Here is a 17,221-nt window from a genome sequence, read left to right on the forward strand (position 1 = left end):
GAAATTACTGTGAAATGTTTATTTTCAAAATGTGAACAAAAATATACCACTGAAATTACACAACAATAAGAAAACCACTACAGTTTTCCAGCCTCTTGACGTTTCATAGATGCCAAATATTCTTGCTAAGGGCTAAGCTCCTTTTCAAGTAAGTAGGAAGGATACTTGTGTACTTGTTACCATTGCTGGGACCCGGCTCTGAGAAATAGGAGAAAAGTTGTCTCTCAAGAGCAGCCCCTGACTAGAGGAGAATCACAGAGCTCAAGCCTGTAGACACCTTGTTACCTTGTTTAGAGCCATCAGCTGGCATTCATCCAGTGTTTTCAAAATGGTAAATTAAAAAAAATATATGGAAACAAACCAGCATGACTGTCGCCTCACGGTTCAGTGCTTGAGTGAATGGATTCCTCCCTTTGATAAAGACCTTCCGGATATACTTAATACTCAGTTAGGAAAACACATTCTATTGTGAATTCACTTTATGTAACATTAATCCATGTGACACTGCATGAAGCCTTGGCTGGACAAGTGATAGAAGGGAGCATCCGCACAGACGGAACGGAGGATGAAGCCAATGCAGATTTAGATAGGGCAAAAGGAAAGGATGGATTCTGTGCCTGCGGCAAGGACAAGACACAGGAGGTCACAGGTAGGGGAACAGGCTTTCCCTGTGTTAGCTACTACTTAGTAGCTTAGAAAGGAGCCAAAGACACACAAGAAGGTTCAGTGGATGGATGTGCAGTTCAGTTGGCTTTAATGTTCTACTTCTAGAAAATTAACACAGTGACTTCTTTAGTCTGTGCACACTAATGCTTGCACTTCTTTTAACATGGTTTGAAAATACTCCACTGTAGAGTAGGGTATGAATTATCCTGGAATATAAGCTTCTGCATTGAGCTGAGCCCTCTTCTGAAGGATAGTTCAAAACAGGGAAGCTGAGTGAGGGCAGTAGGTCAACAGAGACATTCCGATAACTGAGTGAACCTAAGAACAACTCTAGCAAGCTCGTGCTAAGTTCCTTCCTCAGTTTCTTCATTAAAAGGCACACCAGCACAGCAGTACAATATTATATTTTAGCCTTGTCAACTACCCAGTTTTTGACAGACTTGGGAACTAATCTAAGTTTTTTAGATGTAAGCCTGTCAACAGAGAATTTTCTGCAGTCTTTGCAGACCATTTGTCTGATCCTTGATCTCCTAGCAAAGAAATTCTTACTGTCTAGAAGCAGCAGCTTTTTCTCAAGTGTGTGCCTTTCAACTCTGGCCTGCAATCAGGTTCTTGGTATTTCTGAGATATCCAGAGAGTCAAAATGACTTTGCTCATAAGCTTTTCTGCATTTTGTTACACACAACTCCTGATGGAAATACTAACAGCCCATTAAAGTCCCTCCATCTGGAAGTATCCAACATTATTTATAGGCAATAATTCTCAGATACTGCAACCAAATTTGAAGCACATCATCTGGTAGAACACATCAGCCCTTTGATCCAACGCTTCCTAGCACAGTGTGAAGCTATGGGCTGCTTTGTGATGGACTGTTCTTCATTCGCCATGCTGAAGCAGTGTATGTAGACTACCAACACAGTCATTTAGCACATTCAAATGAATTCTTTAACATTTTTATGTACTTTGTTAATTTTATTTGGGGTAAATACATTGATGAATGTAATCCAATTTCACTGTGTTCTGACAAATTGTCTACTGGGGAAAAAAAATTCCCATGTTCAGTATCAAGTTTCTCAGAGTGGGCTTGGAGATTCTTATAGGACAACATGAAGATCAAGGAAAAATGACTACTGGAGTCTTTTGCTTTCCTGCCACTGAAACTTTGTTATACTTTCCAAAAGAGACTGCCATAGCTTCAATGTGGAATATTCGTTAGATATTCTTTGTTTCTCTCTGACATCTTTACTAAAAAGTATTCTGAACACAGGCTGGTGAAGCAGCATTTTGCCTTCATCTGCTGTGTCCTGCAGACATTTAATCTAGAAGGAATCAGAACAGTTTAAAGAACTTAGAGGCGATCAATATTTTCCAATAAAGTCAGTGTGAGGTATTTTTTCTTAATAGAAGTCTTCAGTAACAAACAAAACAACATCACCCTTCCCTCCCAAAAAAACATAACTTCAAGATACCCCAAAGCCAAGGTGGCTGGATTTTGTAAAATGTCAACAAACTGACTTCAAACCAATATTAAAGACAGTATTTGAGAAGTATCTGATGATTACAGAAAACTGTGATGTAGAAGTAATTAAAATCACTAGATCATTAGATTAAGCCTATACATTTTAGATCCAGTCATACACTTCGGGCTTAATCACAAGCCCATTCTTCCACTGACTCAGTGGATCAAACCTCGCATTTTAATGCATATTTTAATTTTTGTTGTTGTTGTTACATGAATGCCATAACCTTAAATTTTCAATATGGAAGGTAAAGAGAAGAGTTTAGATGACCTGCTTGTGGCAGACCATTGTACTACCAATGTTAGGATAACATCAACACAGGTACCAGCTATAGTGAACATAAGGTCCCAAATATGCTAGCATGTGTCTAAGAGCATACTGTAGGACAAATTCTATCTTGAATCTGTGGTTTAAATTCATGATTAAAATGCAAGAACTCTCTTACATTTCCAACTAGAACAGGGAAGATTTTCCATTTTAAAGTCAGTTCTTCATCTTTGAATGTCTATTTTCCAAAACTGGAAGAAAAAGAGGTAATTCTTAATTCCTGCATTTTATGAAACATGTCCCCAGAAAAATGCTGCTTACTACTAAAAAAATATTTTTTATTTGTATTACAGAAAATAATTTCTGTTCATGAAATCATCTGGATATGCTGTATTTAAATATTACTTTCTGCAACTGTTGAAACAAAACCATTCCACTTTATTGAAAGTCATAATTTTTTTCCAAGAAATACATTACAGAAGTTATTTTATATCTTCAGATATTTCAGCTTCATTTAACACTGCATTTTCTAACTACAAAACTTGTTAGCTCAACCTGCATACCACATACTACGCAAAATCTTCACAACTCCCATTTTCCTCTTAGACTCTGCAGTAGAAACTGTGGCCCCTAAAAAGCAACTTTAAAAGCAGAAAATGGTATTCATCAAATAGACTCTATCTTCAAATCAAAGAGACTCTATCTATCTGATCTAGAATTCTTATGTCACACTACTATAAATTCCCATAACTCAAAAATCATGGAGATTGATTTAAAATCTTAATTTTTTAAAAAGAAATTATGATTATTTATCTCTTTTATTATTTATGTTTAAAGCAATACCATTTCCACAGCTAGCTTGGAGTAAGCAAGTTCTGTACAAAGGAATGCAAACACAGATGTTCAGGTTATAATAGGACTTGAGAGGCCACAATCATGAAAGAGAGCCCCGTGGGTAAAGTGTAATATTTGTCATAAAAATCACAAAGTATTTTTGAATTGAATGCAGGTACCTGGGGGATCCAAAACATGGAGTGCAGCTCCCCAGGGAGCCCACATGGAGCACTGGAAGAATCAGTAACCTGAGGAGAGAAACTCACTGCACACAATGAATGATAACCTATACTCAACAGTGTGAAAGAGCAAGAGAAAAGATGGGGTTCAAAGTGCAACTCTACAAGAAGGGCAAGCTTCCAGCCTGATATGGCAGCAAGACATCTCTCACTCAGGATCTGCAAAAGCAACCTTCCCTGGTGTCAGGATATGAACAACCTTTCCTCAGCATACCCAGGGGCTACCCTGCTCTCCTCAGCCTTGCATGCTTCTAGGTGTAGCCAAAACTCTGCTTTGTGTAAACAGTATACGTCATTCAGTGTGTAACGGCACTTGTGCTTTAGGGTAGTATCTTGCCTAGCCTCCATCTGAAGGTATGAACCTCCTCTGTTCCTGTGCCACATGTCCCAGCCTCATTCAGGTGTTTCATGTCCCACCCAACTTGTAGAAACAGCAAGTTACTTGGGATAGAAATATACATGTGTTCAAGCAACTACGCAGAATCAGTAGATAGTTGAAAACAGTAGCAGTAGTCTCTTTTTGCCTCAGCTCCCCATCTTCAGAACGGTGGTTAAAATGCATTAGTTAATTCTTGAGAACCATGGATACACAGCAGTAAAAGCCCTGCAGGATCCCAAAGAAAGGTACAAGTAGAATCATAGAGTCACAGAATTGCTCAGGTTGGAAAAGACCTTAAAGATCATCAAGTCCAACTACAACCGAACCATACAATGCTAACTCTAACAACCCTCCACTAAATCATGTCCCTAAGCACCACATCCAAACGGTTTTTAAACACATCCAAGGATGGTGACTCAACCACCTCCCTGGGGAGCCTATTCCAGTGCTTAACAACCCTTTCTGTAAGGAAGTTTTTTCTGATATCCAACCTAAACCTACCCTGGTGCAACTTGAGGCCATTTCTCCTCATCCTGTCACCTATGAGATCAACTCCACTCTTGCTGTACGCACCTTTCAGATACTGGAAGAGAGCAATAAGGTCTCCCCTCAGCCTCCTCTTTCCCAGACTAAACAGCCCTAGTTCCCTCAGTCGTTCCCCGTAGGGCATATTCTCCAAGCCCTTCACAAGCTTTATGGCCCTTGTTTGGACCTGCTGCAGCACCTCAGTGTCCTTTCTGTATTGAAGTGCCCAAAACTGAACACAGAACTCAAGGTGAGGCCTCACCAATGCTGAGTACAGGGGCAGGATTTCTTTCCTAGTCCTGCTCACCACACTATTCCTGATACAAGCTAGGATGCCATTGGCCTTCTTGGCCACCTGGGCACACTGCTGGCTCATATTCAGCTGACTATCCATCAGTACACCAAGGCCCCTTTCTGTCAGGCAGATTTCCAGCCACTCACTCCCAAGCCTGTAGGGTTGCCTGGGATTGTTGTGACCAAAATGCAGGACCCAACACGTGGCCCTTTTGAAACTCATACAGTTCACCTTGGCCCATCAATCCAGTCTATCCAGGTCTCTCTGTAGTGCCTTTCTCCCCTCTGGCAGATCAACACTCCCTCCCAACCTGATGTCATCTGCAAACTTACTGAGGGTGCACTCAATCTCCTCATCAAGATCATTAATAAAGATGTTAAATAGAAGCGGCCCCAGTAAATTCTGTATCTATTCTAAGTGTTATATGATATACGTTAAATAATAACTTGATCTGCACATTGAGTGGAGGCTGAAAGGGATCCCTGAGAAGCAGCTCACTCACTGAAAAAGGCAGGATTCTGAGAGAAGAGGAAGGTGTGATCATCTAACTAAGAAACGTATAATTATCTCTACACAAATTGGGGCTGAACTTCAAGCTTAAAAGTAATCTCAGTTCTAGTATCTCTTAACTTTTCCTTGCATAATTTTGCAGCTTCAGTGTCTTTTGCAAAACGTGTTTCAGTTCCCTCCTGAGAGTAAGACCTGAACATACTGGGGGGTAGCACTTTTGTCCCACACAGCCACTCCAACTACAATGTGTGGGAAGCAGAGCCTGGTTCTCCAGTGCTTCAGCTCAGAAACCTTCCACTTGAGGATCTGAAGTAACAGCAGGCAAAGCACACAGGACACTAAACAAGGCCAGTGGACTGCTCCAAGGTGATAACTGAACCACAGCATCCTGAGCTGTGAGAAGGGTGCTTCTTCTTCTTCTCTGACTTACTCACCATCAACTCATCACCTTCACGCCTCCTTACTCTTTCTTAGCTCCTCCATCTCTTTTTGTTTGCTGCCAGTCCTTTTCCTCTGCTCTTTAAGCCGCAGTTTTATCTTGGCTGCTGCTTTGGTATTTAATCTCCTGCTGACAAACATCATCCTGGATGTTTCAGTTCCTGGCAAGCCCTGTTCTTGCACTCCCTGGAGCCTATGCTCCCTAGCCAGCTTCTGCTTTTGTTGTAACCTGGTCATCAGAAGGCATGTAACAGGGACAGAATTCTAGCTCCAAAAATTGGTGACTTGTACCACAGTGACACACAGGAACTGCAATTGTAAGAATGACCTGCTCAGCTGTGGATGGCCCACCAGTGTCTGTAAGGTCAATAAGAATACAGATGTTGCAAAGTATTGGATGATCAATAAGTATACGGAGAAGTTAGGCTTAGTAAGATTATCACATTGGAAAAGAGAATCATAGATAAATGAAAGTGCTCAATGAAAGTGCTCACGAGTGTTGTAGGCTCACAGAACACTTCACAAGGAGCAACCTCCAGAGAGAAATCCTTCCTTAGTGGCAGTCAGCCCTTAAATAGGGTCTAGGAGAGGTGGAGCCAGGCCTCACCCCTTCCAGTCACACAGGTGAACTGCCTTCACCTGTGCTCCCACGGCTGACTCAGTGCTTGCCTCAGGTGGTCAATCAGAGGTTCAGGCCATGATTCAACAGTTCCCATACGGTGTCCTATAGTGATCTTGCATGGTTGACATAGAATTCAAACAACACACTCAGTGTACCTCCACACAGCAGCTTCAGGTAATTTTTCAGCTCGACTCCACAAGTTGCTATTCTTCATGTGCTAAGTGTTTTTTCAGAAGGAAACTACCTGGAGAAATGTGATTGCTAATAGTCCGGTGGACTTTGTTTTCTTCTCATGTAGGAAATATATACGTCTAACACAGCTAAATTTCAACTTTCCATTCAAAAACACGGAGTCACTGTAACTTACAAAGACAAGCCTTAAATCAATTTAAAATGAGAGAAAGCAAAGTATTTTAACCTCATCTTTTTTTTCAGAGCTGAGTATCTTCTGCTGAACTTTTCACACAAAAATTATGAATTTCAGTCCAAGCCATTACAGTTTGGTCAAATTACGAGCAATTAAAACTACATGTTTTAGCTTGACATTTCCCCCAACTTACAGTATTAGAAAGATGTTGATGTGCTATGGATCTATGAATTAAGAAAGAAAATAATTTTTAGAAATGCCCTGGAGTTCTTTTTTTTATAAAAATGCATCATCTGTTCATTTTGAGGTGATGGTCAAGGACTTGGTGATCCTCCATCCAGCCAGAAAGGGGGAACAGTATGAGGAGGAGGAAGGGACTATATCAACTACTGGTTGCAGAACTGGCATTTACCACACGGTTTCAGTTTCTTCTATTAATGGACCCCACTGGAAGATAAAAATCCCAACAGACCATTTCTAAGAAATCAGGATATAAGGTGCCACTCTGAAGTGCTTGATCAATAATATATGCAGCATGGGGAATAAACACAAGGAATTAGAGGCATGCAATTGCATGGCTATAGTCTCACGGGGATCACAGACATATGGTGGGCTGCCTCATATGACTAGAGTGTTTCAATGGAGGGATGCAGACTGTTTAGGAAGGACAGGCTGCAAAAATGTGGTACAGTCGCCCTTGATGTGACAGAGGAGTTGGTGTGCCTGGAGTTCTGCCTGGGAATGGATAAGGAACCAACACAAGATGTGAGTAACACAGAATTAAAGAGCAAACCAGTATGGGTGACATTGTAGTTGAAGTCTGCCACTACAGACTGCAAATACAGATGATCTGGCCACCTGACCAGAAAGAACAAGTGAATGAGGCCTACAGTCAGCTAGAAGTAGTACCCATTGGCAAGCCCTGGCAATCACAGAGGTCTTTAAACATGCCCCATACCTGTTGGAAGGACAATACAGCAGGGCATGAAGAATTCAGGAGTTCCTGAAGAACACTGATGACAGCTTCCTAATGTAAGTGATAAAGGAGGAGATGAGGACAGGTGCTCTGCTAGACTGTACACTTACAAACAAGAAAGGGCTCATTGGGGATGCAAAGGTTGAAGGCAGACTTCATTGCAGTTACCGAGATAGTGGAATTTCTGAGAAGAAGAAGCTGGTCAAAAAGCAAAATCACAACACCGGACTTAGGAGAGCAGACTTTGGCTTCTTCAAAGATCATCTTGGTAAGATCTCGTGGGATAAACCCTTGAGGGAGGAATGATCCAAAAAACCTGCCAAATATTCAATAATAACCTCCTGCAAAGTCAAAGCGTCTGTCCAAATGAGCAGGAACTCAGGCAAAAATGTGAGGAGGCCTGTGTGGATGAACTAGAGGCTCCAGACCAAACTCAAAACACAAAGAGAATGCATACAGAGGTTAGAAGCATGGATGAGTAACCAAGGAAGAATACAGAGAAATGGTGTTTGTATCTGGGAATAACAAAGTCCAACTGGAACTGAATCTGAGCAGGGATGTCAAAGAAAACAAGAGGGGTTTCTATAAGTACATCAATGACAGAATGCAGAATAGACCAATGCTGAAGGAGACAGTGCACCTGGTTATATATGACATGGAAATTACTGAGATACTGAATGCTTTCTTTGCCTCAGTCTTTACCAGAAAGACTGGCCTTGGTTAATCCCAGATCTGAGTCTGGGAGAATGCTGGAACAAGGAATACGTTACCTTTTTAGGGAGGATTATATCAGAGAACACTGAAGTACACTGGACATACATAACATGCCCTGATGAGATACACCTATGAGCCCTGAGGGACCTGACAGATGTCACTGCAAGATCTCTTGATAATCCTTGATTGATAATGGTGATGTATTAAAGAGCTCAAAGACAGAAGGGAAGCATATATCACTCCTGTCTTCAAGGGGAACAAGAAGGAGTTCCCAGTAAACTACAGGTCAGTCAGATTCAACTCAATCCCTGGAAAACTGGTAGAGCAGGTAATCCTGGAAAGCATGTGAAGGACAAGTGTGTCTTTCAGGAATAACCAAAGGGAAGACAAGTTTGACCATTCTGATAACCTTGTATGATGAAATGACTGGCCTAGTAAACGAAGAGAAAGCACTGGATATTGTCTTCCTGGACTTCATTTAGTAAGGCCTTGGACACTGTCTCCAAAAAGATCCATATAGAGAAGTTAATGATACGTGAGCCACGTGAACAGACCAAAGTGGAGAGAAAACTGGCTGAAGGGCCAAGCCCACAGGGTGACGATCAGTGGCACAAAGACTTTCCTTTAAAAATTTATTCAAATGAGCATCCTCAGGATTTTTTTTCAGTACCTTGTAGAAGTACACAAGGTAGCATAAAATAAGAAAATGAACACAGAGTGAAGGATTAAAGAATGTGGGACAAAAATGATCTTTTTGTTTCATGTGTACAGAGGGGTGAAATTATAGAAACCGTAATAACAACTTCCATCCAGGATTTAGAAAATGGAGTTAATGAGCTAGGAGCTTTGACACCTGTGTGAGTGGAAATACCTCTTAATGCTTTGACAGCATTTTGAATCAAAACAGCTCGTGAGTTTATTTTCAGTCTCTTGAGTAGCTAAGTCTGCCTGCTTGCAGTTGTGGGAGAGTCTGCATTACTGTATGGCAGCGTGTTTTTCCCTTGGCTCTAACATTCATCAGAGTCAGGATGGCAATTCTTGAAGAGTGTCAGTAGGGGAAGCTTCACACAGTTTAAATCATACCCTACAGCAGGCATGTTCAACCTATGGCCCACAGACCACATGCAGATCTGGACAGCTATTCATGTGGCCCCAGAAGATTGTAAAATTTTAACATTATTGTGTGATTTTTACTAATATTTTTCAAGAGCCCATCGTGCATAGCTCAAGCATGGGCTGCATAGGCAGCAATGGAACACTGTGGAGGGGGGGGTGCAGCACAGGGGCTAACTCTGCCTCTTGCACCCACCACACACATTCAGTCGCATCAAAATCCCCATGTATGGCATATTAGGTGTGCTTGTGCCACTTGCTAAGTAAAACACTGTGATTGCTGATAATAATATTGCAATCTACCTGCACATGTGTGTACCCAGGAAGATATGCGACTGTTGTACATGCAGACACGTATGTTTTCTTATTTAATTATCAAACTACAGCTTGTGTTATTTTGTAAGATAATTTAATAAGTTAACACGTTTACTGTGGAAGAAATATCTGGAATACCCGTAGGGTGCCGACACATTTTATAATGTTCAAAGTCTCAACAAGATCACAAAAAAAGTACAAAATAATTTGTAATATGTTTTTTGGTGGATTTGACCACTCATTTAAATGAGTTAAGCGTGCATCTTCATGGTGAAAATCAACTTACATGTGCTATGTTTCAAACTGTAACAGAGTCTGAAATGAATATTAAATGCTGGCAAGCTTAAGTTCTGGCACATTTGATGCATTTCGAGACATTGGTTGAAGACAGTCCTGTCAGCAGTGTATATGCAGCCATGCTTTCCATCCTCATAACAGAATTTGAGGATACATTTCAGATTGCCAAAGACTGCCAAAAAAATCATCAATTTTTTTGGTATGTGCACAACTCCCTTTTCAGTTGATGTACATTGCCTGTGGATTTTTAAATGGAATATATAGAGTTGCAATCAGATATTCAACTCAAAAACTTGATGAAGTCTCTTTAGTAAACTTCTATCAGACCCACCCTACCAGAGAAAAATAGCTCTCGCTTCACAATCACACCTTACTCATGTCATCACTTTTTGGCAGTATGCACATTTGTCAACAACTGAGCAAAATCTCATCACAAATCTTTGAAGAATACCTCGAGAACTCACTAAGAATTGCAACCACTTCCACTGAATCAGATACTGATGCATTAGTTTCACAAAAACAAGGTCAAATATCCCACTAGTTTTGTTTTGTTGTCCTCCTTTTCAAAACGTTTCAGTAAAAAATAAAAGGAGTTTTGTTAGTTACATACGTTAGCTATAATATACACATTACATGCTGTCCAAGACAATTCCTCTTCAGTCAATGAGGCCCAGGCATGCCAAAAAGTTTGGACCAAAGAAGTGCCTTGCCAAAGAACATCTGAGCCTTTCTTGGAGTCAGTGTTGGTACTGCTGAGTGATATTCAGCAAGGGACACCCTTCAAAGACCTTTATCTTTGTTATGAAAACTATCAACTGATTGTCAATAAATGGGACGCAATGGGAGAAACAAATGTGACCCCACGCTATTTGAGCATTCTGGAACATAGAGTAGCAAAGCTGAACTTGAGGGAAGTGGAGAAGACGAGGTGCATGATGCTTGAGCACCTACCTTGTAGGGAACGAAGGACACAGGGCAGAGGCAATAACAAACAACGGCTATGTGGCAAACTGCAAAAGACAGAGCAGAAACATCACCAAAAGGACACGTAGGGAGGCTGTTCAAAAACTGGGAAGAGCGGGGAAAAAGTCAAGGCAGGAAGGAAGGTGAGAGATGCAAGCACAACCGCAAGGGAAAGAGGCAGCAGTGGGATGAAACTAAGCTCGAGGGGCTGCAAATTACACCATGGCTAAGGAAGTAGCAGCATGGAAAGAAGCGGGGGCAATAAAACCAACGCGCACACACTTGGGCTCACCTCATCGAGACGTTTGGCTCCAGAGGAGCGCACTCGAACTCACGTCCAAAACGAGCTGTTCCGCCACGCAGAGCACGGGGCAGACGCGCACAGCCGTGTTCACAGGCACCGCCGCCAGAGCACCGGCACGCGTCTGCCTGCACACGCGTGGGAGCGAGCAGCAACGCACGGCCACGCGCCTACTGACATCTCGGACTCTCGACTGCAGCCGTGTGTGCGTATGCATCTATCCACAACTTCACGCACAGAGGGACTCCTGCGGGTACCCACAGATACGGACGGGCGTGCACGCGCGGCGCTCAGCTCCACGCGCACACGCCCTCAAGCCCGCCCGCCCCACGCTCGCGTGCCCACACCCGCACTCCTGCGTGCACACACGGCCACCTGTACACCGCACGGGCACACTCGCGCGCGTACGGCGCCCGCACCTCACCTCACCTCACCTCACCTCGCCCGGGCCGATCCCCACGCCGTCCCCCGCTCACCCGGTCCAGCCGCGACCACGGTGCGGCCCCTTTAAATGCTAATGAGGCGGCGCAATTCCCGGCGCCGGCCCCCGCTGACTGTGTTAAAACTTCGGCGGGGCCATTTTAGGGGCAGTAAGACCCAGCGCGGGCCCGAGGAACAGCTGCTCAGCGCCGCGCACCCGTCCTGCTGCCAACCAATATGAGCGAGGCGGCGGAGACCGGCACCGCTAGCGGCACGGCGCCCGCCGCAGCTGCCCCCGCGCCGCCGCCGCCGCCCCCTGCTGCCGCCCCTCCGGACGTCAAGCCCAAGAGCCCCGTCAGCGGCGCCGCGCCGGGAGCTTCGGGCGGCGAGGTGGCACCCGCCGCGTCCGGCTCCGCGGCCGCTACCACCGCTGCCGCCGCCGCAGGGGAGACGGAGAAGAAAGTGCTCGGTGGGTGCTGGGCGGGTAGGGGGGTGTCGCGTGGCGGCTTCGCGCTCGCCCCGCTGCGGGAGGAGGGTTGACGGTGAGCGCACGCCGTGCTCCGGGCCGGGCGGAGCCGCTGCCCGCTTGCAGACGCCCCGCTCCTCCCCCCGCTCCCCACTGCTATGAGTCAGGCTGCTCGCGGGGTGGCGGCGGCGTCGGGGGGAGCCGCCGGCGGAGCGGGGCCTGGCTCGCACGCAACTCGGCGCGAAGTTGGGCGGAGGCGCCGCCGCCGGTCGTGAGCGAAGCTGGGGCGCGGCTTCCCACTCCGATTCTACGGGGCCCCCGTGTCACGGAGCGTCGGGCGGGGGCTGCGTGGGCAGCGGGGAAAGCGAGGAAAGCGATCGCGGCCATGTTGTCGAGGCGCTGGCGGCGGGGCGGGCTTGCCGGCACCTGCTGCACGCCCGCTGCGCGCTGTGGAGAGAGCCCGCGTTGTGCGGGCTGAGCGTCCCGGCCCCGCCCGGAGCGGTGCGGGCGGGCGTGGGGCTGTGAGCGCACTGCCGGAATCGGCTGCTGGCAGAGCGCGTGGATAACCGTGAGCGCGGATCTCTGAAGTCTTGGCAGAACTTCTTTACTCTTAAAGGACAGCGGCTGCTCCAGTAATGTCTCTAGGATCCGTTTTTTTTTAACTGTTTCTTTTACAGTAGCAAAAGTGAAATGCCCAATTGCTGTTTCACTACGTGCCCAGTGTGTTTTTTCTGTTTAAACTGTAGCTAAACAGGACCAACCTGTTGAAATGGTCTGGATGCGAGTCTCTGTTGAAGTTACTCTCATGGAAGCAGGCTACTATTCATAACCTATACGTTCATAACCTATTTATCTTACTTTTAATCTACTATTAATAAGCACTTAACTTTAAGAGGTTAGCAAGACAAGAGCAAGGCTTACTACTAATGCAGAGCCCTGGTCTTCACTGAGGAAAAGGCAGCATCTTCTCTTCTCTTTAGAGGGATTGACATCTTAATGCAACAGGTACAAGAGCAGGTGAAGACCTCATTGCAACTGCGGTGGGAAGGAGCCTAGTGAAGTAAATTAGTGGTATGTTCTTGGTAATGTTTTCATGTGGATCAAGCTCCCACTTGCAATCCCCCTCTGCCCCCCCTATTTCCTGGAGGATGGCAAAGAGGGAGTGAAGGCTCAAGTGCTTTTCCTGGTCTAGTAGGAAAAATAACCCACCGTGGTGATGCTTCTGCAGACTGGCCCTAGTGTTAGGCAAGCTTTTTCCTCAGATGTGAAGAAATTATGTATTAAAAAATGGGCTTGAAAGGATGTAGTGGTCTTGTAGTAGGTCTTATGGTACAGTGCACTTAAATCTCCTCTTAAAAAGATGACATTAAAAGCAAGGTTTGAGGCTTACCTGGTGTATCTGTGTGTCTAACTTCCAATAAGGACAAATCGGCTTTCATGTGCTTTTCACTGCTGAATTAAGGAAAATAAGGCTATTTAAATGTGGATGAGAGTGGCTGATGGTTCCTCTGATATGCGCACAGCATCTTGTAGGAAACCTGTGAGCTTTTGCTTGCCAGTGGGATAAGACTCGTCACATTAACTGCCTTCTTTGAATTGTCAGTAAGACTGGTTATGGCTTCCTCTGGGCTTGTCCTTCTACCTACCTGATCTGTCCACTGTGACAACTCAGGCTTAACAACAGCCATGCTGTGGTCACGTGGAGATCAAGCATAATACTGATGTCTAATGTTCTTACCCTCTTGGTGATGCTTACGGGGACGTTGTTACACTAATGCAGGCGGGGAATACTACTTCCCTAGTACACCATCTTAGGAATGTACTGGAGGCTTCCTGCAGTCTATGACAGCTTGAACAAAAGGAAGAGTGGTGTTCTGCCTAGCTCGAAAGCTGTGTGTGCATATCTCCATTTATCAGCAGCCAGCTGGCCACATAGGATGAGTTTTGACTACCTTCCCTTCTGCTGGTCTTCTGGCTCCTCTGAGAGTTTTCATAAGATTATTGAGCCTCTCATCCTCTTCCCGATCTGATGGGAGTAGGCCAACATATTCATGGCTATTTTGAGAGAATAGAGGAGAAAAGAATGATGATAAAGCAATCAGTGGCGTTAGCCTTGTTTATTGAAGCAAACTAAAACCCTCAAATTGAATTCTCCCCCTCTTCCCCCATTGACTTACTTGCTCAGTGCAGTGGGCTCTTACCTGTATTCTGTACCTTCATAATATCAGTAAGTATCTGGACCTAGATATGACCTGATTACCTAAATGCACTACTATAAGAGTGTTAACTATTGTCATTCAGTTGATGCCAGCTAGCAAAACTTGGGGTCTTTCCTTCTCTTGAATACAAGGAGAAGGCTGGGAATGGATGCTGTACTAGGCACAGCCTTTTTTCTTTAGTTACTATGGCAGTCTTCCATGATTTTGCTTTTTCTGAATATAAACACTTGCTCCTAAAATACGAATGTTTGCGAAAACCTTCACTTAAGTGTGATGATAAAGCAGTCTGTTACTTCCAGTAGACCTTCGCAACAGTATAACAGTGGACTGCTACCAGCAAAGGTTTCTGTTGTAGCTGTGTCTCTGGAGGATGAGGTCACTTTCTCCCCTGTCAGGAAGGGGTGTGTGTATGTGTTATGTATATATGTGTATATCAGTGGCAAGACTGTGTAGGACCAGAGGTCTGTTTAGCTATGCTATTGCCTTGTGAATGTTTAGGGAAGAATATGGGAGAAGGTAACTGTTTCCAGGATATTTTCTTTTTGCCTCAAGCAAAATTCCCCCTTTGATTGTTACTTGTTTTTTTCCTGAAAAATTCTGTTTTAGGAAGTTGGCATTTGTCTGACTACGTATTTTATAAGTGTCTCCTGTTCAAATTACTGTGTGACTGTTTGACACACTATATTACATACTGCAACTGTGTGGCAGTGCTGTGTAGTAAGTAATATTTATAGATCCCCTCCAATTCTCCCTTTCGTGCAGGCTTGGAAAGGGAAAATCTTGTAGTCCCCCCCTCAGTTCCTGACAAGAAAGGAGAGGCTGAACTACCTCCATCACAACTGAGTCCCTCCCACGCATTACCTACGTGTTGGTGGAACAAGTTCCACCAGATCATTTAAGACGCTACAGTATGATTTCTACATAAGATGCGAGTTTGGCATTGTGAGATGAGAAGTCGTTGTCTTTTGAGAAGCTTCAGGGTGTATAGTTGGTCAGCTTACAGCTGATACTTTGTGGAAGAGCTCTGGAGTACGGAATATAAGCAGAAAACAAATGTTGGGCTTTTGTTTGGAATGAGATTTACAATGTAAGAGAGCGCCTGTACATAAAAATAAACATGTGCTGCCCTTCTCACCTGAGATTGTTGGATGCAGTTTGCCATACTGCTGCTTCAGCCAGTTCAGGTTTCCAAGGAAGAAAAAAGGAGGGATGTTTGAGTGAAAGTGCACTTCTAAACAGTTTGTTTCTGCTAGGTGTGAAACATACAGCTACTAAGCTAATGAGAACAGGTGACTGGCAGTCACCAGAGGTTTAGAGGTTCGTTGTTTCTGGAATAAGAAATAAAATAGAGAAGGAAGATTGGACGGCCAGCTCTGAAAATAGGGGTGGACTTGATTGTAGATGGTAGAAGCTACCATGCCGCAAGTGGAAGCAATATTTCCTGCTACTGCATTAGTATAAACTGAAATGGAGATGATGGTACACCTTTGGCATTAAGAAAGGAGACCAGGGGTCTGGTCTGAGACATCACATGCAGGTATAAAAGCATTTTTGTGAGTTTTGTATTATTATTGGTTATTATAATAAATTATTATTTAAACTACTTTTTTTCCAGCAACAAAAGTTCTTGGCACGGTCAAGTGGTTCAACGTCAGAAATGGATACGGCTTTATCAACAGGTATGGTTAAACTGATAGTCATGCATATACTGTACAAGGACTCATGATATGGATAATATACCATGTGTTAGTGGTTCAAACAGTGGCCCAAGGAGCTGACTACAAGCTTGGGCACTTAGTGGCCAGGCATTCAGTAAACTTGGGTTTCCTTTGAGGTGACTCTTTGCCCAGTGGTGTGTATGGGATGAAAATATAGAGCATTAAATTCAGTACTAGTTTGGTCTATTAATTGCTTCTCATGTTTACTAATAATACAATTCTAATGAGCTATATTATCTTTCATGACTGTGTGGCTTTTTTTTAAGATGTGAAAAAGGCTGGAAGATAAGGGGGAATACTTCTGGCTAAAAATTTAGTGTGTTAAGATGTTAGTCAAAATAACTGCGTACATCTGGTATTTTTTTCCCTGTATCATGTAACAGTATTTTAGGCCTGGGTTTGCAGATCTTTTGCTTTTTATTCTCTTCTCTAAACATAAATGAACATCTGAGTGGCACCAGCAATAGCTATAAGGAGTGTTTGTCACACCTCCAACTTCAGGTGCATGAGACCCATGCTTAACTGCAGGGAGCTCTCACTTTTAAGACTGGAATATCTGTTGTGGGGTTTAAATGTATGATTTATGAGAAATGGTTCCTGCATAGTGAACACTTAATAGACTCATAGAACTGCTTGGGTTGGAAGGGACCTTAAAGATGTTGAAGTTCCAGCTCCCTGCTGTGGGTGGGGTTACCAGCCAGTAGGTCATGTATCTTGAAAGATGCATGTCCTGCAAGTCTTTGAATTGTTATGCTGCAGGTAGATTTGGGCTAGTTGAGCACTAGAATGGGATAGAAGAGTCCCTGTTTTGTGGATCTGAAGTTCCCTTTATTATAGCCCTATATCTAGCAACTACTATCTGGTGCTATGTGAGGTAGAATAAAAGTATTTCTCAGTTCAAGCTTTTCAAGTCTTTCAGAGCACTTTGAAGAGAGGGCTTTCTGCTGGATATAGTATAATAACTGTCTGACAAAGCTGAAGTTACTTATTCCAAGCACAACAAGGTTAGAATGATACTATCTTCACAGAGCCTTTATGAAGGATGTATCTGCTCCTT

The 17,221-nt window shown here is 43.9% G+C and overlaps 1 protein-coding gene and 1 long non-coding RNA gene across 7 annotated transcripts in view; one reads left to right on the top strand and one right to left on the bottom strand.

Annotated features, from left to right (window-relative positions):
* Nucleotides 1-12,684, bottom strand: LOC100859625. 6 transcript variants are annotated; one of them, XR_005841543.2, is made up of 5 exons: nt 11,781-12,684; nt 11,333-11,588; nt 11,029-11,087; nt 2,632-2,704; nt 1-1,985 (listed from the first exon to the last, which is right to left on the bottom strand). It is a non-coding gene; the product is annotated as an uncharacterized LOC100859625 (long non-coding RNA). The 6 variants fall into 6 exon arrangements; XR_006940013.1 differs by having other exon boundaries at nt 2,632-10,314; XR_005841542.2 differs by having other exon boundaries at nt 11,776-12,684.
* YBX3 (Y-box binding protein 3) overlaps nt 11,931-17,221 on the top strand; it is a 24,571-nt gene continuing 19,280 nt past the window's right edge. Inside the window, exons 1-2 of the mRNA NM_205406.3 lie at nt 11,931-12,230; nt 16,062-16,125. Coding sequence (NP_990737.2) covers nt 11,999-12,230; nt 16,062-16,125 — 296 coding nt within the window. The 5' untranslated portion in view covers nt 11,931-11,998. The remainder of the gene's footprint in view (nt 12,231-16,061; nt 16,126-17,221) is intronic.

Source organism: Gallus gallus, chromosome 1 (genome assembly GCF_016699485.2).
Source record: "Gallus gallus isolate bGalGal1 chromosome 1, bGalGal1.mat.broiler.GRCg7b, whole genome shotgun sequence".
NCBI classification, from domain to species: domain Eukaryota; kingdom Metazoa; phylum Chordata; class Aves; order Galliformes; family Phasianidae; genus Gallus; species Gallus gallus.